Source organism: Neovison vison, chromosome 10 (genome assembly GCF_020171115.1).
Source record: "Neovison vison isolate M4711 chromosome 10, ASM_NN_V1, whole genome shotgun sequence".
Lineage (NCBI taxonomy): Eukaryota > Metazoa > Chordata > Mammalia > Carnivora > Mustelidae > Neogale > Neogale vison.
In genome coordinates, this window is record NC_058100.1 from 72,042,546 (window position 1) to 72,066,428 (window position 23,883).

Here is a 23,883-nt window from a genome sequence, read left to right on the forward strand (position 1 = left end):
CGTCGAGCGGGGAGGGCGCTCGGACACAGCCGTTCAGGTGGCTAGGAGCTCTGCCAACCCTGGTGACCTTGGGTAAGTCTGTGCCTCGCCCCCGTGGCTCCGCAATGGGGATGCAGGAGAGGGCCGAGAGGGGCGACCAGAACGCCCTTTGGGGCAGGAGCGGGGGAGAGTCGCTGGCCTGGGAGGGTCCCTGGAGCGGGACCAGATGCTGCTGAGAGGTGGGCGCCAGCCGCGGCTGGGGTGGGTGGCGCCAGGCACGTGTGCGCACCGGCGGGCAAAGGGGCGTCTGCGCGGGGATCTGCGGCTGGGCTCGGTCGGTCCTCCAGCCCCGCGCCAGCCAGCCCCGTCCCAGGTGCGACATCGGGGTGCTACCTCTTTAAAAGCGCCCGGGGCTGAGCCTCCGCCACACCATGTGATTGCTTGAAAGGCCGGGCTGGGAGAGCTGCGGCGGGAGCCCGAGGACGATGAGCCGCCGCGCGCGGTGCCTGGAGCCCAGCCCTGCCCGGCGCGGCCCTGCAGCACTGAGCGCCGCCAGGTGCCCAGAACTTTGGGCACTGCCTCCGGGACCCCCTGGTGGCCAGCGGGCGGGATGGTGAGCTCCTTGCGGCCTCTTCTGGGGGCTGGGTGGGCAGAGCCAGGCACAGGGACCCCCGTGGGGTGTGTGTGCCAGCCGGGAGCTGCCTCACACCTGATAAAAAAGCTAATGGAGGAGTGAGCACTGCTATTTTAAGTTTTTGAATGGAACCTCTGGGGATGATAAAGAGAGGGGACAAAGATTAGGCAGAGAAAGGGCCAGGGAGGGTTCCCTCCAGCCTGGGCAGGCACTCTATGTATATGCCACTTGGGGTAACACTCCAGAGGACAGCGGAGTTTCTTAGCTGGTGGGGCTCCCCCTGCAGCTCCCAGGCAGACCTCCCCACCCCAGGTTTCTGTGACCACAGGTGCCTGCCTCCTGACCTTTGGTGCCCCCCTGCTGATGTGCCTGGCCTGCGCCTGCTATGCCGCCCTCCATCTCGGCCTTCCAGGCCGCCTACATTGGTATCGAGGTGCTCATCGCCCTGGTCTCTGTGCCCGGGAACGTGCTGGTGATCTGGGCCGTGAAGGTGAACCAGGCTCTGCGGGATGCCACCTTCTGCTTCATCGTCTCGCTGGCGGTGGCTGATGTGGCCGTGGGCGCTCTGGTCATCCCACTCGCCATCCTCATCAACATTGGGCCACGGACCTACTTCCACACCTGCCTTATGGTTGCCTGCCCTGTCCTCATCCTCACCCAGAGCTCCATCCTGGCCCTGTTGGCAATTGCCGTGGACCGCTACCTCCGGGTCAAGATCCCCCTCCGGTGAGTCCAGAGCCGCTGAAGGGACCCGTGGCGCCCCACCCTGCGCCCCACGCTGGGTTTGAGAGAGGATAAAAGGTAGAGCAGAAGACCCCATGGAAGCCAGAGAGTCCCTGGGCCATTGTGCCCCAGCCCTCACTCTGCCTTCCTATCCCCTCTACAGTGCCGGGCTGAGCCTCAATGGAAGTGGGGGTGGGGAGGGGGCTGAGTAGTGGGAGGAATGGGAACCTGGGAGTGCCCAGGACCCCAGAGCCGAGGCTGCTGCTGCTTCTCCTGAGCTGCTTCTCCTGATGTGGCCAGGGAAGCCCAGGCTGCCTGTCCAGCCTGGGGTGGGGGATTGGAGGCGGCCACCAAGACGGTCACAGTGAGCACTGGGTGGGAATAAACCAAGCTCCCATGTGGGGATGGGGAAGGGTCCAAGCAGATGGCTAGAGTGGGGTGAAGGTGTCAGGATGGTGGCCTCCCAGGGACAGGAGAGCTGCTTCTCCAGCTAGAGACCCCGGCAGGCTTCCTGAACACACTCTTTAGCTCTCGTGTTTCTGGCTCTGCGGCAGCCAGCTCCACCCTCCTCGGCTGTCCCGTGGAAGCCTAGCGGTCTGATCACCTCTGCCCAACTTCCACTCACGGGATCTCGGTTGCAGGCAGGAGTGGGGGGAGATGCTGGTGCCCGGTCTTGAAGCCCCCATTCTGTGGCTAAGCTCTGTGTGACTTTGCCAGTCACTGCTGAAGAGCTGACGCTGGGTCCAGGCAGTGCCAGGGTGGGTGGCCTGAGAGTGGCGGCCCTCAGGCAGGCGTCCCGTCCACGCTGGGGCCTGCCAGGCCGCAATCTCATCACCAGGCAGTGCCTGGGCTACCAAGTGCCAGTGAATGCCTGGGCTCACGGCCAGTCTCTTGCCAGCCCCGCTGGGACACTCTCGGGAGGCCCGCTGGTCACCAACAGATTCCCTTTCTACCGGGTCTGGTCTGGCCACCAACAGATTCCCTTTCTACTGGGGAGCTCCGGCCAGCTCTGGCACCTGCCATCCCCAGAGTAGCTTCCATAGCTGGGACATGGGGCTTCTGGCCTCACTTGGCAACTTCCCCGGGCAGGCCTAGGCGCCCATATTTCTCCCGGGTGTGTTACATTTGCGCACGTTTACCTTTTCAAAGCTTTTCTTCGTGCAACATTTTTTCCCCTATCCTCCTCACGAACCTCTAAGGGAGGTGGAGTAGGAGCTGGTAAAGGAGAAACTTTGGAAAGACCCAAAAGGTCTCCCGAAGCCGGGTGGGAGCACAGCCTAGATTCCACTGCCCACCTTCCTTCCTGACTCTCCCTGGCCCCGCGCCGATATGATACGCCAGTCCCCATGCCCTGTGTACCTCCCTCACAGCCTCCCTGTTCCCAGGGGAGGTGTGTGAAAACTGCTGCTCTGGGGACAGGGGGAGGTAGAGAAGGAGGCCTTGTAGCCGCCCGTGGGCGTGGCTGTGGAGGTGCCTTCCTGCTGCCATTTGTCCCAGGCCGCGGCTGGGCTGTGCAGAGGAAGCCAGTCTCAGCCCATTAGGGCCGCCTGGGCCTCCCAGCCGGGCCATTCTAGCAAAGTGTTGCCACATTAGGAAACTCACTCAGATATGCAGATGTAGGAGGGCTGCTCGAGAAATCCTGTTTGCTGAGCGGGTGCCAAGGTGAACCCAAGGCCTGATCCTGATGTGACAGAGGTCACAGGCCTGCAGAATGTGCCCGACTCGCCCTGTGGGAGTGGGGGTGGGGGTGGCTGAGGCAGCAGGACCATAGGCTCCGTCTTCCAGGAGGCAGCTGTGGTTGCTCCTTGCTCCAGCCTCCAGGAGCTGGGAGTCTTGGGGAGTTGCCTTTTGAGGGCCAAGGCAGGGGGGTGCCTAGAGACAAAGAATACAGGCCTGGGCTCAAATCCTTGCTGTGAGTTCCTAGCTGTGTGCCCTTGGGGAAGCCACTTTTTCACCTTGTGAAGCTTCAATTTCCTCATCTACAAAAGGGAACATTAGTAAAAGTACCTTCTTTGGGCACCTGGGTGGCACAGTTGGTGAAGCATCTGCCTTTGGCTCAGGTCATGATCACAGGGTCCTAGGATCGAGCCCCCGCATTGCCCATTTCTCCCTCTCTCCTGCTTGTGCTCTCTCATTAGTAAATAAATAAAATCCTTAAAACTATAAATGATAAACATCATTTAAAAAATAGTAGTACCTTCTTCCTAAGATGATGGGAAGAAGATAATAAACTCCTATATATGAAACACTTAGCATGATATGATGCACTTAGTATTACCTACAAGCCATAAGCGGTATGTTTATGTGTGTAGCTTTATTAACATTATTAACATCTGGCTCAAAGTGGGTGTGAACAAGCCAGCCCGGGCGCCACACCCCACGCACACTTGCGCACTCCTGCAGCCATGCACATGCCCTCCCGCCAACATGAGCATGTGCGCACACACACACCACGCACACACACACCGCATTTCCAGGGAGGTTTCAAAATACTGCTACGTTATATTTATACATGTCTCTTCCTCCTTGGTGGCTTGTCAGTGTGTTCAAGGCAGTGACCTGAGCAGCCAGTACATGTTGTCCATTTCTGCAAATTCTCCAGAACGCCTAGCTCAGTGTCTGGCACAAGGCAGACACTCAGTAAATGTCGAGTGAGTTGGATGAGTTTTCAGAGCTAACCGGCTTGAGCCTCCATCAGGCCTTCCAGATGTCTGACCTCTAACCTCCTTGCTGGGAACTAGACCTCCCCTGCATTCTCCTTCAGGGATCTGACCATAGCTGCCCCGGCAGCTCAGGCTGTTCTTCGGAGCCACGCCCCAGCAGTGCCTGGGAGGTCCTGCTGCTGGACAGGAGTCCCCTCAGGGAGAGAAGGGCAGCTGGGGTCTAGCTCCTAAGGCCAGGATCCTGGAGCCTGGGTTGATGGGCTGGGTCATTCCAGACCATGCCCCATCCCTTCCCCGTCCCCCTACAGAAGGAAGAGGATGAGTTAGAGTCAGCAGTCTGCTGGGCCTGGGAGAATATCTCTCAGCCGAAGGTCCCCCTGCACTGCGCTTGCTGCCCTGACGAGCCAGACGGAGGCAGATGCCGCGGACACTGGGGAGTACTAGTGCCTGAATGCTGGGGAGGCTTCTGTGGGGTGGCTGGGTGACAGAAGCGAGCCTGGGCCCCTCACCAAGCAAAGTGTGGTTTGGTCAGCCAACCACAAATTTTATTTCATTCCATTTGGCACAACGCCAAGAGAGAAAAAAGCTTCACATCACATAGTATGATCGAGTTACCAAAAAAAAAAAAAAAAAGAAGAAAGAAAGAAGAGCGAGCTCAAATTGTTGATTCATCAATAATGTGTGGTCATTTTCATATGTTTTGTATCTTATTTGCATAGCACCTCTGCATGGCTGGTAATCCAAACCCTGTTCCCCCAGAGCTCCTACTTCTAGGGAATCTCCAGCATTCATCCACCACCCCTCACCCTGAATTTCTTTGGCGGCCCTGTGACTCCAAGTAGGTGGTTATGGGGTGGGGTGCCAACAGGGAGCTCCCTGACCAAAACCCTATGTGTGGGAAGGAGCCCTGAGCCAGGGCTGTCTCCGGCCAGAGAGGCTGGGGTGGCGTGAAAGGGTGGTAGGCTTCTGGGAGTCAGAAAACCTTGAGTTTGAGCCTTGCTCTGTTACTACCTAGCTGTGCATCCTTGGCTGAAATATTCAACCTCTCTGAGCCCCACCCTCACCTCATCCATTAGGTGATGGGACTAGATCTGAGGCCTCTGAGTGTCCTTTCAACTCTAACTCTATGGTTTTTCCTTATCGCCACTCGGGCTGGTGTGGTGCTGAGACCATGGGAGGGGTGTGTTGGGTTGTATTTTCTAGTTCCCAGGGGTTCTGAGTCAGGCACAGTGCTACGTGTTTTTGTTTGTTTATTTGTTTTTTACATGGTTCATCGTATTTAGTGTTCTGGCCTCTCACTCGCAGACAGCATTGCTATCCCCATTCTGTAGACATTTCTGTAGATACACTGAAGTCTGAGGGCCAGGGGAGTTCAGTGATTTGCCCAAACATCTTGTCAGGAGCAGAGACAGGATTTGAATCTGGGCTTGTCTAACAGACGTCTCTGAGCGGTGAGCCTGCAGGTATCTTGAATCAGACCCACAAAGCTGTGGGATTTATGGAGGACTTTCCTCAAGGCTGCCAGTGGGGTGATTTTTCTCCTCTGATCTTTGCCAGTGGACTCTGCACTCGGCTCGGCCGTGCTGGGTGCCTCCCTCTCAGATTTCCTCACCTTCCCTCCAGTGGGCAGTGGAGCCCCAGGCCGGCCTACCTCTGTCCATAGCTGGAGGCCTGCCCAACTGGGCCGCTGACCCCAGAGAGCCCAGCAGAAAGTGCTGGAGGCCAGCATGCTGGAGCAGGGGAGAAATCTGGTAGATTAGGACCCGTTTGCTGTTAGGAATCAAGTCAGCCTTTCCCACAGTGGTGAGCCTGGGTCTTTTTTGATAACCAGAGTGTCTCCTGTGCTAGTACTCCAGGAGTTAGCGCTGCTTGGAAGCAGGGGAATGGCCACGATGCCTTCTAGAGAAGCCTTTGACCAAGGGTCATGGGGTGGAATCTTGGAGGCCGTGCCCTGACACTTGATATTTATTTCTCAGCATGAATGGAATTCATGCTCATGGAGAAAATGTTGAGAAATGTAGGGAAGAAGAAAGATGGTAAAGTCACCAGTAATTCTACCACCTACAGATAACTAGTGTTAACATTTTGGTGTTCCAGAAAATTTTTCCACATGTATCTCCATATATATCTGTATCTCTAAATATATATATATAGATAAAAATATAATTTTACATGGTAGAGAGCATGTGTGGCTCTCTATCCCACTTTATTTACTTACTGTATTATAAGTATTTCCCTATGTCAATAAGAGCAGTTTTGTAAGAATTTTATGAGGGTAAAATATTGGATTGTCTTTTCATTCATCTTGTAGGTCTCAGCTAACACAGTCCCTCCTCTGGGAGGATGTCTCTGCCTCCCTCTGCCCCTGGACCGGGCCAGTCTCCTCTGTTAGGTACTCAGGCTGCCTCTACTTCTCCCTGGTCGCTCATGGTCTAGGTGGTTTTCCTGAGCTTGCTAAACAGCAAGAGGGCCAGGACCCCATCTGTGTATGTATCCCTTGTGCCTGGCCCAGAGTAGGGGCCATGACACATGTTTTGAATAAATATGTTTTGACACATGTTTTGACACATGCCAGACACATGTTTTGAATAAATGAAGTTTATGTTTTATTTATTCATTGTTACATTTTTGGCTGTTTGGATTGTTACTGATTTTGTATTATTGCAATTAACTCTACAAGGGTGCTCACAATTCACATCATTTGTGCGGTCAGGGCCAAGTCCAGAGCCCTGGGTGTGCATTAGGAATTTTAAATGGGGTTAAATATTTCCCGTCTTTACTCCACCTCTCCCCACTCCTCCGGCCCAACTCCACGGACACTGCGGATCCCCAGAGTGTGTTTGGTACTCCTCTGCCCATTTGCTCTTCCGGGCTAGGCAGGGCAGGACTGGCGGGCCCGGCCTCCTTCTCATTGCCTTGTCTCTATTCCCGGAGGCCTGGGCATCCTGTTTCTTTGCCTCTTGGTGAGGAGAGCAGTCCTCTGGGGAGAGGCTCGGAACGTGGCACTTCCTAGTTGGCCCTATTTGGCAGGGTGGGTACAGAGCAGAGAGGAAGGAGGACGGAGAGATCCTTGGGCTACGTGAATTACCTCTTCAGCCTCAGCCTCCTTGCTCCAGCCCAGAGGAGGCTGCCAGCTGCTGTAGAACAAAGAAGAGGCTGGTGGTCGTGGTGGGATGGGGGAGGAAGAGGAGGCAGGGGGGAGGGGGGCCTTGGCACTCATGCGCCCTTGGAGATACCGGCTTAGGGGTAAGCAGGGAGGTGGAGGCAGCTGGCAAAGGCCTTCTGTGAGCCCAGATTAGAGGAGAAGAGGCACCTTCTCCTGCATTGCTCCTCACCCTGGGGGTTTTACCCCTAGTAGATGCAGAAGGTCAGAGAGATGGTGACTTCCACAGACCTATTTCATAAACTGACATTGAGCCCCTGCTGTGTCCCAGGCACTTTGCAGGCTTTGCACCTGCAGACACAAAGATGAGCGGGTTGGTCCGGTCTCTGCTCCATCTGGAGGCTCTTAGCCACTGTCGGCAGGGTGGATTCCTGCAGGGCAAGGTGGCGGAGGACAAACTCCCAACCTGCCTGTGGTGGGACTAGGGTGTGTCGGGAGAGACTCCCCTGAGAAGATGCCATCTGAGCAGAACCTTAGAGGAGAGGGGCTACGCCGGGCAGCCATCAGAACATTCACACAGAGGAAATACTTAGAGCAAAGGTCCCAGGGAAGGAATGTACCTGAAGGGTTTGGGGACTGGCAAGGAGGTCTGCGCAGCTGGGGTGGAGTGAGACAGCTGGAGAATGGTCCAAGACAGGACTGGAGAGATAATGATCTCCTGGCTTGGAGGCTGTTGGAAGGACATTGGCTTTCATTCTGAGGGAGATGGGAGCCATTGCAGGGTTTAAAGCAAAGAAGCCACATGATTTGACTTAGGTTTTAAAGGCTTTTTCTACTGCTGTGTTGAGAAGGCACTGTACAGGAAAGCAGGGGTCTCATTGGTTAGTGCAGTAATGGCTCGAGGGAAGAGGGAAGTGGCCTGAATCAGAATGGCGCCCAGCAGGTGGTGAAAACTGGTTCACTCTGGCTGTGCATTTTCAAATTTTACTTTTTATTGAGGTAAAATGTTTATATAGTGAAATGCTTAAGTCTTAAGCGTGTAGCTTGATACACTCTTGCATGTAGGTGTATCTATGTAACCAGCGTCCCATCAGTATTTGCAACCTTTTCAGCACTCCGGAAGGTTCCTTTGGGTCCCTCCCATATCCTCGGAAAGGTCACCGCTATTCTGGCCTTCATCCCCATACACTCATTTTGCCTGATCTTGAACTTCTACAAAGGGAATCCAGTAGTATGTTCTCATTTGTGTCTGGCTTCTGAAGCTTAAAATTACATCTGAGATTCATCACTGTTATTGAACAAAACAGTAGGGCTTTTTCTGTTGTTTGTTGGATGGCTTGTGGTTTTTCTTCTCATTGCTAGAATTCCATTGTATGAATGTACGATGATTTGTTCACATTCTGGATGTATTTTGAAGAGCCAAGGAATTTGCTTATGGACTAGATGTTTGATGGGGGAGAAAGAAGAGTCAAGCATGACCAGACTTTCAGTCCTAAGTCGCTGGCAGGATGGCATTATCTGAGGTGGGAAGGGCTGCTGGGCGGTACGGGTTTTGTGAGCAGTGGGGTTCAGATTCAGACACATTGAGTTTGGGGTGTCTGTCGAATAGCTCTGGAATGTTGAGCAGGAGGTTGGATGGATATGCAAGGGTGCAGTTTGGATGAGAGAAGCAGGCTGCGGATATAAACGTGAGAACCATTGCAGGTCGATGGTGTATGTGTCTCCAAGGAACCTTGATGAGATCTTCAGAAGCAAAGTACAGATCGGGAAGAGACGACGCCCGAGCACTGAGAGGCAGACGTAAGAGGAAAACCTAGAGCCACAAGAGAGTGCTTGGAAAGTATGTCAAGGAGAAGCGAGGGATTGGCTGCTGCAGATGGCTGCCCACGGGTCCAGGGAGATGAGGCCTGAGAATGACCAGTGGATTTGGCAAGAGCAATGTCATGGAGTGGTGGGAGCGGAAAGCCTGGCTCGAGAAAGCTCCAGAGAGAAGAGGAAGGAATGGAAGGCAGTTAACGTAGGTTACTCTTTTGAAGAATTTTGTTATGAAGGGAACAAAGCAATGAGGCAGAAGCCACTGGGAGAAGTGGGAACAGGGTACTTTGTTTTGTGCTGTTTTCTAAGATTGGAGGGACATTTGTGTGCTGATGACTAACCATCCCGCAGAGACAGCAAAACTAACATTGGAGCCAAGGAGAGGATTTTGGGGTTGATGGCTTTGGTTTGGCCGGCAGGGTCGGGACCCACACAGAGGGGCCGCCTTAGAGACGCTCGGAGGTCATCTATCAGGCAGGAAGTCAGTATGTGGGTGCAGACGCCGGGAGGTGAAGCTCTCTTCTGCGTGTTTCAGCTTTCTCCCGGAAGTGGGAAGCAAGGTCGCCGGCTGGGAGGGAGGATGCGGGAGGGAGAGTAGCAAGTGTGGAATAATTTTCTGGAAGTGTGGGAGGAGGGACGAGACTCGGGAAGTGGACTATAATCAGGGGCGGCATGAAGGGCCCACCTGAAGTTCAAGGTGATGAATCTGAGGGGAGAGTCCAGCGGCATGGTTGTGTGCTTATCACAGCCGTGTTCAGCCGGGCTGACACAGGCTTGGGAGAAGGTGGAGAGTTCATTCCTGCAACACACAGAAGGGCCAGATTCTGGCCCAGGCATTAGGTGTCTCATCATGGTCATGGTCAAGGAGTGGGCCCCGGTCCCAGGGTTTAGGAACTGGTGGAGGGAGCGAGCCAGCACACCGATAAGCGAGTGGTGGCTACAATCATAACTTGAGGAGAATTCAAGGAACGTGACCATCATGTTCTTCTCTGCGGCTGGCTCTGGCATCTCCAGACCCTGAGTCAGGGTCCAAGGAAACCCACAGGTGCCTGAGGACTTAGGTAGAGCCGTGTAGGCCCTGTGGTTCATGGTCAAGAGTTTGGATTTTATTCTAAGTGCGCAATGAAGCCACTGAGTGCTTTCAGCAGGGAATGACATAATCTCAATTACATTTTTAAAGGTCACAATTCGTCAACAAAATATTAGCAAATCAAATCCAGTGATAGATAAAAAGGATAATACATCACAACCAAATAGAGTTTATTGCATTCTTGCAAGGGTGGTATAACATTGAAAAAACTCAATCAGTGTATTCAGCACATTAACATGAAAAGGTCACTCTGCCTGCTGTGTGGGGGATGGGTTGGAGGGGGCAAGAGAAGACTGGAAGAGCTCATGGTTATAGGCGGGGGTAGGGGCAGGCAGGGAGCCCAGGAGGCAGTGGAGATGGAAGGAACTGGAAAGAGTTAGGGTATGTTAGAGTTAGAACCAAATGGTAATGGACAGGGTGTGCAAGGCAGGAGAAGGGGTCAAGTGTGGCTGCCACGTTTATGATTGAAGCCATTGGGTAGATGGTGGTGCCGATTCTGGAGAGAGGGTGTGGAAGGAAGAAACTGGAGGGAGATTCAGACCCTAGTAGGTACTCAGGTCCTCCAGTAATCTTCTCTCCTGTGCTCGTTTCCCAGCTTCCGCTCCTTCATGGAGTCCAGGACCTGGGCCCTTTCTTCCCCCCGACAGCCTTGAGGAAGGGTCACATATCCAGCCAGCTTCCTGGGTGGCTCCGGCTGCTGCGTCTACTGTCTTCCCACCTTGCTTCTTAGGAGGCTGTTGGCTTTCTTAGGCTGGAATGACCGTAACAAGGACGTGTGGCTTTGGGCTCCCTAAATCTTCCAGAAGGAGACAGCAGAGTTGGGGGCTCTTCTTTCCTGCCAGGCTCCATTCAGTGGCTTTGGGGATAGCTGAGGCCCCCAAGTCTCTGCCCATCCTTGGTGTCCTCGGTGGCACTGTCCCTGGACTCTCTGTGTCCCTCCAGAACCTCCTTTCCCACCCGCATTGCTGCAACCCACCCGGCCTGGCACTGTGGATTGTGCTGATCCCCTGTGTGGTGGTCGTCCCTCCTCCACCCTAGAACAGGGTCCCCCTGCAGAGCCACGGTGAAGTGCTGAGCAGTGCAGTTTCCACCAAGGCAGCAGAGGGGACAGTCGGTCAGGAAACAGTGAACCAGTGTCAGCTCTGGCCCCGCCCTGATGGGCAGAGCAGGGGGCACCTGGGCTGCTCAGAGAAGCCCCGTCTGTCCTTCCACGAAGAAGCCTTGTGCAGCAGAGACTGCTTTGCGGGGCAGTTGGCACAGTGGGCACAGGCACCGAAGACCAGACCTCGCGGCAGGCAGCCTGACCTCAGACTCCACCAGGCTCCGACACTCCCCTCTCTGCGCTGAGGAGGGGCCCAGACTACAGCAAGACAAGAGCTTCTTCTCAGTTCTTTTTTTGCCTGTCCCCGCAGAACCAGGAGCTCCGAGGCACACCCACCCAGCTGGAATGGGAACTCACCAGGCAGTGATTCTCTGGCGGGCACAAGAGGGGGTCTGTTTGCAAAAATCTACCCCAGATATCTTAATGATGCCCTTCTCAGGCAGGCGTCTCTTGCCCTGCTTCACGCAGATACATCAGTGGAATGAAGGGTGACAGCAGTGTCCCTAGGCCGATGGTGCCAGCACGGAGGGCTCTGCCACCGTGGAGCGCTTACTTAACCTTTCTGAGCTTCCATTTGCTCTTCTGCCAAAGAGGCTTCTTAATACTTCCTCCCAGTGGTCATCAGGAGGCCTAGAGATGAGCTGGGTTAGGACTGGCGCACAGTAGGCCCTCAGGGAGCGGGGGCGTTTCCTATTGTCCGATAATCCTGACTCGATTTCCATCTACAGCTCCGTGTTATGCGACTGCTGGGGTCCCACCGGACTCAGGTCCGTGTCAAATGGGTGCCGCTGCCAGTGAGGGCAGGGCGTGGTTCTCTCCTTTGGTCTTGCTCATTGTATCCCAGTACCTAACACACGCGCCCCTGCCTCCTGGGAGGCGGCTGAGTCAGTGTCTGTCCTGGGAAGGAACGAGGGAATGCTCGCTGGCACGGAGGGAGGAGGCCTCTGTGGGCCAGATGGAGTGGCCGGCTTGGAAGAAGTCATTCGGATCTTTCATGTTCATCCACAGAGGGCAGAGGCAGGTAGTGGAGCGTGAAGGGTTATTTCATGAAAACATTCCCGAGAGATCAGACGGTTGGGGGGGGGCGGGGGGGCAGAGGGATGAAAGGTCTCACCCGAGCTTCCCTGGCATGTTGCAGGGAGAATCCTGGTGTCTGGACCCCGCCTGGCTCCCTCTGGTCCCCATGCTTCTGTTTCTATGAGGGAGGGTGTGAGCAGCCTCTCCTGAGCCTTCCTTGTCCTCCCGAGGGGCCTGGCATCCATCCATCGGATGGAGCTGAAGCAAGGGCTCCCCTGGGGGGGCGGTGGCCCCGTAACTGCTCTCTGCGGGGGCGGGGAGCATTCAGAGTGTTTGGGGACTCACAGTGCCCAGCAGACACACCTACCTAGGGGTAAACACAGCTCCCAACCCCCCACGTCCTGGGCTCCCAGGGCTGCCTTCATGACAGTGGCCCAGAGAGGGCTGGGAAGAGACACAGACCCATTCAGAGCGGCTGTGTCAGGTCCCAGGGGGGCGGGGGGAGGCTTACAGTCTGGGAGTGAGCCAGCAAGGGCTGGGGAGGCTCTTAGCGGGGTGTGTGCGTGCATTCACACGTGCACATCTGGGTGTGTGCTTGTGAGTGAGTGTGTGTATGTATATGTAAAGGGTTACATATTTTCTTTTTCTTTTTGTAAATAAAAAAATAATATCCTGGAGGGTCTCTCCCCAAACCCCACCCAGCTCTCCCTCTCTGAGGCCCAGACAAGTGTCCCAGCACAGCTGGTCTCTTATAGTGTTTGTGGCTCCCCCAAACCCCAGTCCTCATGCCCCGTCCCCCACCATGAATCCTCCTTGACATAAGAACGCAGGTTATGGGTTCAAGTCAACAAGTGTTTTCTGACCACACAGATCCCGTCCTCAAGGGCCCAGACCCACAGTCTGCTCAGCTTTCGTGTGGTGAGACATGGTTTACCAGCTGCCACGTAGCAAGAGGCCTGAGCTGGCCTGGCCTGCACCCAGGCACACAAAGCCAAGGTCACTCCCCCAGCTAGGATGCTCAGCCCCACACCGCCTTGTACCTGGGCTCAAAACCCACTTTCCCTGTCTTGAGGCCAGTCACTTCTTACCCTGTGCATCCTCGGAGTGGAGAAGAAGGCTAAACAAAGGGGGTTTAAGATGTAAGACCACGACTTAAACACACACACACACCCCAGAAAGCTATTTTCTTCTCTTCTCTTCTCTTGTCTACTTCTTCTTTAATGCTCAGCTCAGATGAGACCTCCTCCAGGAAGCCTTCTTTGATCTGCCTTCATGTTCCCACAGTTCCTCAAGGGCTTCAAACACAGCCCTTGTCAAATTGCGTGGAGGTAATCTCCCTCACTTGCCCGTGAGCAGTTTATGTGTGTGTGTGTGATTGTGGGTTGGGAGGGGGGAGCCAAGCCTCCCTGTCTCCGTAGTGCCCAGTGTGCTTTCTTCCCATTTTTGATATCCGACGACCGGTGCAGTGAATCAGTGAATGAATGGTAATAGTAGCAAGTGATTCTTGAGCACCTAATATGTGCTAGGCCTTGTGCTAAATGCTTTATATGGACTCCCTTAATTTAGAGTGTGCGTGAGAGGCAGGTGCGGAGGGAGAGGGACTGGGCTCTCTTATTGAAGTCTATGCACAATTTTATGAAGAGGTGCTAACAGTGTTTGCTGTGAGTAGTATAATATAACCCTAATGTCCGCAGTTTCTGAGAAGCTGAGGTTCAGCAAGGTTGGACAATGTGAGTTCAGGCACATAACGGCTAAGTAGAACCAGAACTGCTGAGTTAACATCCGAATGCATGAGTGAAAAGATCTGTATTTGAGCCTGGACTCCAACATTTATTCTGGGTGATTTGGGGCAAATCACGTCCCTCTTTGGGTCTCAGTTTTCCCATCTATAAAATGGGCCTAATTCCAGTCCCAACTGCAAGGAGTTCTCTGGGAGGCAGTGTTCTTGTTCTTGGAATGGGACAGGAGACCGGCTTCACTGTTTGGGGATCCGTTGGTCCTGGGGAGTATGTGGGGGAGGGAGGAGTTGCTGTGACCCTCAGCCCCAGCCTAAGTCTGCTCTCTGGCCTGTAGTTCCAACTGCTGCCCGAGGGGTGGCCTGGCGGCCTGGCACGGAGGTAGCAGAAGGAGCCGATGTGTTCTGCGGGGCTGCAGGTGCGTGAGGGGAGCAGAGACCCAAGGGCCAGATGGAGCTGCCACGAGGAAGCGGGGAGGGTCAGGAAGTGGGTGCTGCCACACGCCTGGCAGGGGAGCCAAGTTTGCCTTGGGAGCTGATGTTTAAAGAGAAAGTTCTTCCCTCTGGGATGCCAGGCCGTGCTGTCTACCACCTGCTGGAGCTGTCGACAGCTCCCGGCTCCAGCCCGCTCCCCGGGCAGGAGCATGAGGGTGGCAGAATGGAGGCTGCATCCCATCAAGACTCCCTGGGGCCACCGAGGTGGGGAGGTGTGCCTTGAGGTTGGCGGGGAAGGACTTGACAGTGACTTGTGTCTGCAGGCTGGTGCGGGGCTTTCATGCCTCAGTGAAGGGGCAGTCCCCGGGGCGGGGTGGGGGGCGGCTACTGTTCGTGCTCGAGAGTTCCCCGGGGTGGGGGTGGGGCGGTTACCTGCACAGGAGAGGGTGTCTGCTTCCGCTGCTGGAATCATGTAGGCAAGGAAGGGCCTTCTCTGCGCCCCACTCTTCCTGTTGGAATGTGGCCCGCGCCAGAGCTCAGTCCGCAGGCAAGCCTTGAAGAAAAAAAAAATGTTCCAGCAAAACACCTGTGAGGAGAATCCAGGCCAGGGAGCCTTCTCCCAAACCAGGGGAGGCTGGGGGAGACGTGATTTCCCCATCTGGCCAGTACAGAGGGAGGCTGGCGGCTGGGAACCAGCAGGCCAGATCTCGGGGCCTGGTCTGGCACTGGGACAAACAACTTCTCCTCACCCCACGGGACCTGCATGTCCACTGGTAGAGAGCTCACGGCCCCCCACTTCCCCGCCAAGCTGGCCGTACTGGTCTCCCAGTCTGGCCTCTGCTACTTCCGTAATCTGACCTTAGCCAAACTCTGAGCCTCAGTCGCTACGAATGAAAATGGAACAGTAACCAGTGCACAAGGTTGTCTGTTGTTAGACATGAAAAGGGACGATTAAGCCCAGCATCTCCCTGCAGGATCATGGGGATCGTTCTTCCCTTTCCTGCTTTTCGGTGGGAGGGAGGGAGATGGATGGATAATGGTGTGTGTGTGTGTGTGTGTGTTTCTTCGTCCACGGTGTAGTTGGGGTGGGCAGCTGACATTATCTGCCTGTGGGGCTTAAGGGCGTCCTCTGCGTGCATGCTGAGGTCTGGCGTTGGTGAGCTGGGTCTTGGGGAAGTGGCTGGGTGGCAGGGCTGGGAGGTGCCGGAAGCCCTACAGGCAGGTAAGGTTGTGTCCCATCCCGTTCTGGATCCAGAGCCTTGGGCACCTCCCTTCCTGCTCCAGTCTCCTCCCCTGTACTCCGGCTAGATCCTGGAGGGTTCCCTGGAAGGGGTGTTGGGGTGTGGACTATCTCCTCAGTGTCCAGAGCATCACCCAGAACCTTCTTTGGCAGCACATGTAATTTTCTGCAAGGCTGAGATCAGCATCATTTTACACATGAATAAGGTGCTGGGGAGGTAAAGTCACTTGAAGATGGTTGCCCAGCTCATAAATAGCAAAAGCGGATGTCATTGCTGATACCCCACTTGCCACTGCCACTGTCCTCGGGGATTTCCAGACCGGGGACCCTGACCAGCTTTGGGGATTTCCAGACCAGCCCTGACCGTCCTCAGGGGGCTTCGAGGCTGAGATGGGCACAGAACGCAAGGTTCCGCAGATGGTGAGAGAAATCAGCCCAGGCTGAGCTACGATGGCCAAGGCTTCTAGGGCAGGTACTGCCAGTGGGCACAGGCCTGGCCTGCTGCCTGGTTTCCTCTCGGCGCCGCCTGTTTCCTCGCAAGCCCCCGGGCCTGCGTGTGCTCATTTGCGTGGCTGCTTCAATCACAAGGGCAGGGAAGCTAAATCCGGAGGTGTTGCCAGCACCATGGCAGCAGAAACGATCCCACACAGTCCACGGAGGTGAGAGTGGTGGAGGTGGGCTAGAGAGGCAGCCCGGCGGGCCCTTGGTGGGGCGCAGTGAGGGGCTCGGAAGGACCTTCTCTGCCACCCATAGGTAGAGGGCATCCTGTAAAGAGCCAGAGTCACTGGCTTCAGGCTCAGCTCAGACCCCAAGTGGCGTTGGGCACTCACCAAATCTTGCTGGGCCTTAGTTTTCCAATCTGCAAATTGGCAACAATCTGCTCTTTGTTTACCTGGCAAGCTGATGTTTGCAACAAGTTGGATCGCTGGCTGGGAAGCACTTTGCAAGCCGTGCAGGGCTATGTCATTACCACCTTGCCAAGATGGGGAGCTTCTCTCCCCTCCTTCTCCTCCAGTGCTGGCTTCTGGCCTTTTCTCTCCCTGCACAGTGGAGGTAGCCATCCATTAAGAGAAATAGGTCACCCAAGTGGATTTGCAAGGGACCTGGCAGGGGTCTCGGTTCCTCTTTCCTGTAGGATCCAAGACGATGCCTTTCCTTTCTGTGGCCTCCTGAGTCCGCCTCCTCCCCCATACAAAGGCGAGGAAGGCTACTTTTGCGCCAGATATTGTGCTACGTGCCCCTGGGTCCTGCCCCTCACGCATATTCTAGTCCGAGGAGCTCAGACAATATGGGACACTAAGGAGTGAGAGATGTTAGTCCCTGTCCTCACCTCCCTCACAGTCCTCTGGAACATCAATGTGTGAAACACAAAACACCACCTTTGGAGGCAGCCAACCTGACCTTGGGCGATCACTCCGTCTCCTGGGATGACTGAGGGAAAGGAAGGAGAGACCGTGCACAAACCTCAGTGTCAGATGGTGACAAGGGGCACAGTGGGGGCTGGGCTGGAAAGATCTCAGCTCCATTTTACAGATGCGGGAAGGAAATTCCACGCTGCGGGGTGGGTCCATCTGCTAATGCGGCGGGTTTGAACCTGACCAGAGGCCAGACCCTCCTCTGCCTGTCAAGTGCCTGCTAGCGCTGTGTTGCCCGGAGCTTCTTGCTCCCTGGCCAACCAGGGTGACTCCGTTGGAGACGTGGGGACCAGCGTGGAGGTTTGGGGAGGGAGAGGTGGGGGTGGTCAGGCCTCTGCAAGATTTCAGTGTTGGGGGCCCTGAAGGAGGACCTTCCAGACTGCCCAGATGGTCAGTGTTGGTAGCAGGGAAGCCACTTCAGGGCAGCTCCAGCCCCGCCTCCCTCAACCCCGGGCTGTGGTGCCAGTCCTGCCTGCTTCTTGGCTGGCTGAGTCCCCAAGGCCCATTACCGCCAGCTCTCTGCATTTTCTTTTTCCAGCTCCCAGCACGGCACTTTGAAGTTTTTTTCGTGAATGGTAGATGGGAAAAAAAAAAAAAAAAAAAGGCTATGATTTAATAAGCCTCCTCCTCCCCCACACGTATCATAATGTGAGATTCCCCCATCCAGGGTCGTGGCAGATGTGAGTGATTTAGAGGGTTTTGCAGAAGTGGGAGGGACTGAAAATGAGTTTATCGATCAGCCCTCAGAGCAGCTGCCTCGCCAGACCCCTGCATGGGACGCTGCCAACGACTCAGCCTGCTCTGTTCTCCCGGTGCAGTGCAGCCGACAGGGGTGCAGGCCAGCTCCCTGCAGAGCAAGAGAACACGCTGTTCGCCACCTCCGCCCAGGGCTGGCAGTGAGGAGAAGGGCTGGTCTTGTAGCAGGAGGAAGTGTGGTTAGACTCTTGCTAGAACTACCTTATTACATGGCTTAAATGTACCAGGGGTTGGGGATGGAAGAAGGACCTGAGGGTCCTGTAGGTCCTATGGAAGGTGCCCGATCCGTGTGCGCTGGGAGCAAGCTCCTGTACCTGCCTGGAGGGATGGTGTGAAGAGGAGCGGGGAGACTCAGCAGACCTCTGACTCTCCCTTTGACTTTATCCACACTTAAAGTGATAATTGATAGCATCAGATCAGTACCTACCATGCCTGTAACTGTTCTCTATTCATTGGATTTGTTCCTTATTCCTTCCTCCTGCCCTTCTTTTTCTGCCTCCTCTGGTTTTAACTGAGCATTGTATGTGAATCCATTTTCATTCTGCAATTATTATGGGGCACCTACTGTGTGCCGGGCACTGTGGCCGCTGCTAGGACTACAGCACTGAACCAAACCTGTGTCCTGCTCTCGGGGTACTGGCAGTTTCGTGCTTGAGACGAAAGCAAAGAAAGCAATTTGTCGTCCCACGTGGGGAGGAGGAGAGCATCAGCCTCCAGCCGTGACCCAGCAGATCCAACATCCTTCCTCCTGCCACCTGCCATCCTGGGGATGGGAATCTAGGCCCTCCCTTGCAACACACACACACACACACACACACACACACACCCCTGCCACTGGGCGAGACTTCCACGGCATCAGGCCCCCACTGCCAACCCCCTGCTCATTTCTGTGGCTGGGGCAGAATAGAGGGGGCAATCAGAGCCGATGCACGGAGGAGGGTGCTCAGGGGAGTGCAGGACCAGGGCTCCTGTACGCTGGACTGGAGCCTGGGCTGGGCCTGGCCCTGACTTGGCCTTGTAGGGCTGGGCGAATGTGCATGCGTGCCGTGAGACACGAGGCAAACACAACAGCAGGAGACTCCTGGGAACCACCGCTGGGAAGTGCTGGCGTTCTGACTGCTGTTATTGTTAGTGGGTTTGGGCTCCAAACTCCACTGACCTGGGCGTCGGGGGGAAGAAGGGCCAGGACCTGAGAGAACATGCAACTTCTTCCAGGCCTGAAGAGCTAAGTACCACCTTGGGTTGTGAGGCAGCAGGAGCGACTGAAGTTAGACCCAGGAAGGATTTCCTGACAGATGAGGAGATGCTCTGGAGTGGAGGCCTGATGGTGGGAGTGGACTCTTCGGAAAGATTTCCAAGGTGGAGAATTCCCTCTGTCCTCATACATCCTACCATCTGTCACATCTTTTCTAGAAGAGAAGGTACGATTTTTAGGAAGGCCCAAAGGCCCAGGTAACAAACACAGAGAAAGTACCCATGACCCCTGAGAATGGTTGCCCTCCTCCCCCTCCCAGGGGGAGAATCCCTGTGTCCTAGGCCAGGGAAGGTCTGGAAGGGCCACTGCCCGTCCCTCCAGGCTGGGCGCCTGCGCAGAAGGCCTGCCTCCTGGGTCCCAGCTGGGCTACTGCAGTCTGTGTGGGGTCTCCCTGCTGCAGTGTGATATTATGGTCCCTGGCCCACGTAGGCTTTCAGGCCGAAGCTAAATATCCCGTGGTATCTGACAGGCCAGGAGATAGAAGGGAGGAAGGAGAAAGGGCAGGGGCTCCCCCTGAGTCAGCTTGCCCTTGTCTCCAGCCTCACACCGGCCACTGCCCCGAGAGAGCTTTGCTGGGCTCCGCCAGGGAGCATGCCTTCTCCGGGGCCCTGTGTGGGGTTCAGGGCTGGGCTGAGCGAGCTCCCACCCCCCCACCCCAGACAGCTCAGGAACACAGACTCAATCTGGACCAAGGCTGGGTTAGGTGGGAGAGCTGGCTGGAAATTAGAAACTAAAGCCGTGTGACCAGTCCTTCAAAAGGAAACAAGTCACTTTTTTTTTTTTTCAATCCGCACCCCTGCAAATTGTTTTGTATCTCTTTTGGAGCTGACTGCATTTTCCAGTGGAATCAGGGATGTCGTCGGGGTGGCGAGCCGATAAGGTTGGGCACCAGTTGCTATTATGTACCCAGGGCCCCAGCGAGCTGGCACACCAGCTCCGTGGTCACAGTGAACCTGCCAAGCACATCTCCAGGCTTGTGCTGGGGACAGAACTGAGGCTGCAGGGGTGGTGACTCGCTCAAGACCATGAGCTGTCACCTGGTGGACCTGCAGCGAGAAGTCCAATCTGACTCCCCAACACGCCTCAGGGGAGGGACTCTCTTCTGGGGACTTGTGGGTGCCTCACAGCCACAGCCCCCGGGGCCCCTCCTTCCCAAACTGGGAAAGGAGTTTGGGCCGCAGGGCTCTCCCCTCCTTTCTGTTTGCGCCAAGCTCAGCTCTCCGTATAGGATGATCATTCCAGAAGAGGGGGACACAACCAGCAGAGCTTGGGAGACATCTGGTTTAGTCTCACATCATCTCGATGCGGACACAGATGCCCCACAAGGGAGGGGTCTCCTCCAGACCTGCTCACTCCCAGTGGGGCCCGGACCAGAACCTGGGTCTCCTGACCCACTCCACCTTGGAGGAGGTGCTCCAGGGGGGGAACTCTCCTGTTTTGGGGGGACCTGGTGTTGCTCCCCTGCCCACAGACACCCCTCAACAGGCAGCAGGGGCCCCTCTGTGCTCGTGGGCCCAGCAAGGTGCTCACATTCCCAGGACCTCCCACACCAGCCCTGCTGATGGGCCAGGGGGACCGGCGGATCCTCGGCCTCCTCTTAGAAGTGACCACTGTCTGCAGAGGCCACAGGGCACTGTGGGAATGACCCAGTCAGCTCCCTCTCCCCAGAGGCAGGTCTTTCTGCCTCACTGGAAAAGGAATTTGGCCCTTTTCCTGCCGTGGTCCTCACCGTGAGGCCTCACTGCACCAGCCACTCACAGGTCATTAAACCCGCACGCAGACAGGACGGGTTTTTCCGTCCCACCCCCCGGATGAGTCACCAGCGGCAGGTGGGGCCATTGGGCCTTGGTCTCTGCCACCTTGGCCTTACCTGAGAGTTGGAGAAAATCAAGTCTCAGGGCAGGAAATGGCTTGGAATGCTGAAGTCTGGGCCCGTTTCCCCCAGTTTGCTGATCAGGTCAGACACCCTCCTCAAGGACCCCCCCTGTCACTGGGATGTGGGGCTCCACCTGGCCTTGTCAGAGAGCCGCTTCCCAGTGTGGGGGGAGGCAGGGTGGAGGAGGAAGGGACATCCTGATTCACTGGGGACGGTGGAAAGAACTGGGGATGGCAGCAGATGTAGTTGGAAGATGTAGCTCCCCCAAATCTGAGGACCCGCTCCCTACACACCGCCTCCACCCGGGAGCCTCCTTCGGAGCTCTGAGCACATCCAAAGGTCTCCTTGTAAGGATGAAAGAACGAGCCCAGAGAGCAGAGCACCTGTGGGGGGGAGGGGACGGTCATGCTGGGCTCCCTGTGGCCGTGAGTCTGGGGGTCCCGCCGGCAACCTTGGCCTTGTTTCAGCCGCTCTCTGCTCAGACTGGCTGCTCCCTTTGGGCAGGCGCTGTGTCCCCCTGTCGGACAGAACCTTCCTTGAGGGCAGGAGCTCGGTTTCTTCTGCTCACTGCCAGATCCGAGAAGAGGTTCTCCCTCCCAGCAGGGAGGGGAGGGGGTTGGTCCCAGAGTCACATACGTGCCCTCTACGGTCTTCTCACTAGGCTGTGGAGTTCATCTGTCCCCAGCAAGAGACCAGGAGCGATTTCCAAGGCCTGCTTACACTAATCACCTAACCAGTTTACCCAGGTCTTTCCAGAAGCCCCGAGTGTCGTCTTCTCCTCTAGGCAGATCTTAGGCCGGCCCTGGAGGTGTTGGACTGATTGCCCTCCTGGGGATGGGAGACACTGACAGGGGTGGTAGCCAATGCTGCAGGGTCTGAGGGGGGCAAGACCCCAATAAGCAGGACGATCAGGACCTCCTGCCACCCCCCCAACCCCCCTTTCCGGCCCCTGATCCAGACTCCCCTGGGCAACATTACTAGTAAATCTTTGGCCCCTGGAGTGCGCCCAGCACCGCTGATTGTATCTCGTTTCCTGTTCTCCTTGGGGAGGAAGAATTTCTCTGCAGGAAGTAGTTTAATAGTCTGAAAGCCTTACTTCTCTGGTCTGGAAATCCAGGTTTCCCGTTGCAAGTGGCCCAGATCCTTAATGAAAAGGGAGGCAGGAGGGAGGGAACCAGAGCTCTGTAGCATTGCTTCTTCTCAGACACGGAGGGCAGAGGACAAGGGAAGGAGAGACAGAGAATTCAGTTCCTGATCCTCCAAACTGTTGGGGTACAGAAACATGCTCCCCGCATCCCGCTCCCTTCTCCCCACTCCAGCCCTCGGCCAGGGCTCTGGCTACATGCCTGGGGAACAGGGCCAGCGGGGCCTGACGACCCAGCCCTGGCCTCGGCAGTCGACAGGACACTTCGTCCCCCGTGTCATCCAACAGAGCCGTGTCTACCCTTTTCCAAACTGACCATGTGGCTTCTCTCTCTCTCTCCCTTCTGAGTCCACGTGGATTTGTTAAGAGTCTGGTCTATTCTCTGCTGTCCCTGGCAGGGAGTCTTTCGTGATGACTACACTTGCCTCTTCCTGCTCTGGCTTCACTCCTGAGCCGCTAGGGTCCAACCTGGAGCTCAGGGGTCCCTGAGGTGCTTACACTGGAGGAATTGGTTATGCGGTTGATGAAGTGTCCCAGAAGCCCGTGGGGATAGTGAGGGAAACCAGAGATTAGCAACAAGGGGAAGTTATCCCTGGGCTGCAGGACAAAGGGAAGAGCTGGAACCGAGTTGCGCCTGCTGGCTGGGAGGTAAGGCTAAGGAGAAGATGTAACAGCTGCCCGAGGCGCAGAGAGAGGGGTGGAAATATCCTGGTTTTCCTCTTCTCCCTCCATGCCCCAGTGCCTCCTGTGGCCCTGCTGATACAGCAGCTCTGGAGATGCAGCCTGTGAGGCTCAGCCTGGCTGATCCAGAGCAGGGCAGGGCGAGGAGAGTAGGCTGAGGAGAGCCGGCTTCAGGACCAGTATGCTCCAGCCTTGTTCAAGCAGTGGCAGAGCAGCTGCTCTGAGCACCTTTCTCTGTGTGACTGTTTTCTGTCCACCAGACAGAGTTCTGTAGGGCCTCTCTGTCTTGCCCTTCTCTTTTCTCTGTCAACTGTTTCTTTCTTGCCTAAGTCTCAGGGTCTGCTTATCACCTGATGACATTCAGAGCTTTTCCTGTTCGTAGGAGGCTTTTTGTTCATATTCTCAGGGTCAGCCTGAAAGTCAGTCACCAGTGGTGTCCAGGAAAGAGCCCCTCTTTGAGGCTGGGCCAGGGAGAGGCCAGCCCTCGGCACTCAGCCAGGGTCTCTGACTGGACATGATCCTAACTGTGAAAGGGCCCTATGTGTGGGGCACAGGAACCCCGGGGCCTGGGCACACTCATGGGTCCCATGAGGACTTAGCTTGAGTTGGAGACACGGCTTCTCCGGACCATAGGCTGAAAGACTCCGGGGAAGCTGGTTCTGGCCAGGGGCACCTCTGTTGGTCCCACAGTGTGCCGGGCAGTGCTGGGCCTGGGCTGCCGTGGGGGTGCTGGCTGGCGCCGGCTCATGCTTCTCATCAGAGGCCCTCGTCAGAGCGGCCTATGTCGCAGGACGTGTGTAGGGCTCCAGTGGTTTCCCAGGTCAACAGTGGGCTCCCCACAGCTCCCAGCGCGGTGGGGAGAGACCCAGGGATCTTTTCTTCTCACCCAGGGCACTGTGATGGCTTCCAGGGTGACGACTGAGCCTTCCTCCTCTGGCCTTCTCTAACTGAGCTGCGACGCGTTCCTCTTCACTTCTGGTTCCCGAGAGGTGCTCACGGGCTAGATCCTCAATCAATCGCAAATGACGGAATAAATCATGTTTACTTATCACGGAATTCTATTTCTCATTGAATAGATCATAAGCGGTTGTGCAAGTGGGTGTAAGGACTCCCCTGCCCCCGTGACACGTACGTGTTTGTTTTTTCGGCAGAAAGAGAGTTGCAGTGTTCTCGGCACTGGGGTTGCAGGGGTGAACCAGCAAAATAGAGGCCCTGTCCTA

At 55.9% G+C, this 23,883-nt stretch overlaps 1 protein-coding gene across 2 annotated transcripts in view; it reads left to right on the plus strand.

Annotated features, from left to right (window-relative positions):
• Nucleotides 1–23,883, plus strand: part of ADORA1 (adenosine A1 receptor) — a 31,194-nt gene continuing 7,311 nt past the window's right edge. The window contains exons 1-2 of one of the 2 annotated variants that reach the window (XM_044267640.1): nucleotides 1–72; nucleotides 942–1,339. In XM_044267640.1, the coding sequence (XP_044123575.1) occupies nucleotides 999–1,339 (341 nt within the window). In that variant the 5' untranslated portion in view covers nucleotides 1–72; nucleotides 942–998. Of the gene's footprint in view, nucleotides 73–515; nucleotides 593–941; nucleotides 1,340–23,883 lie in introns of those variants that run through there. The other variant, XM_044267641.1, reaches the window with a different exon arrangement.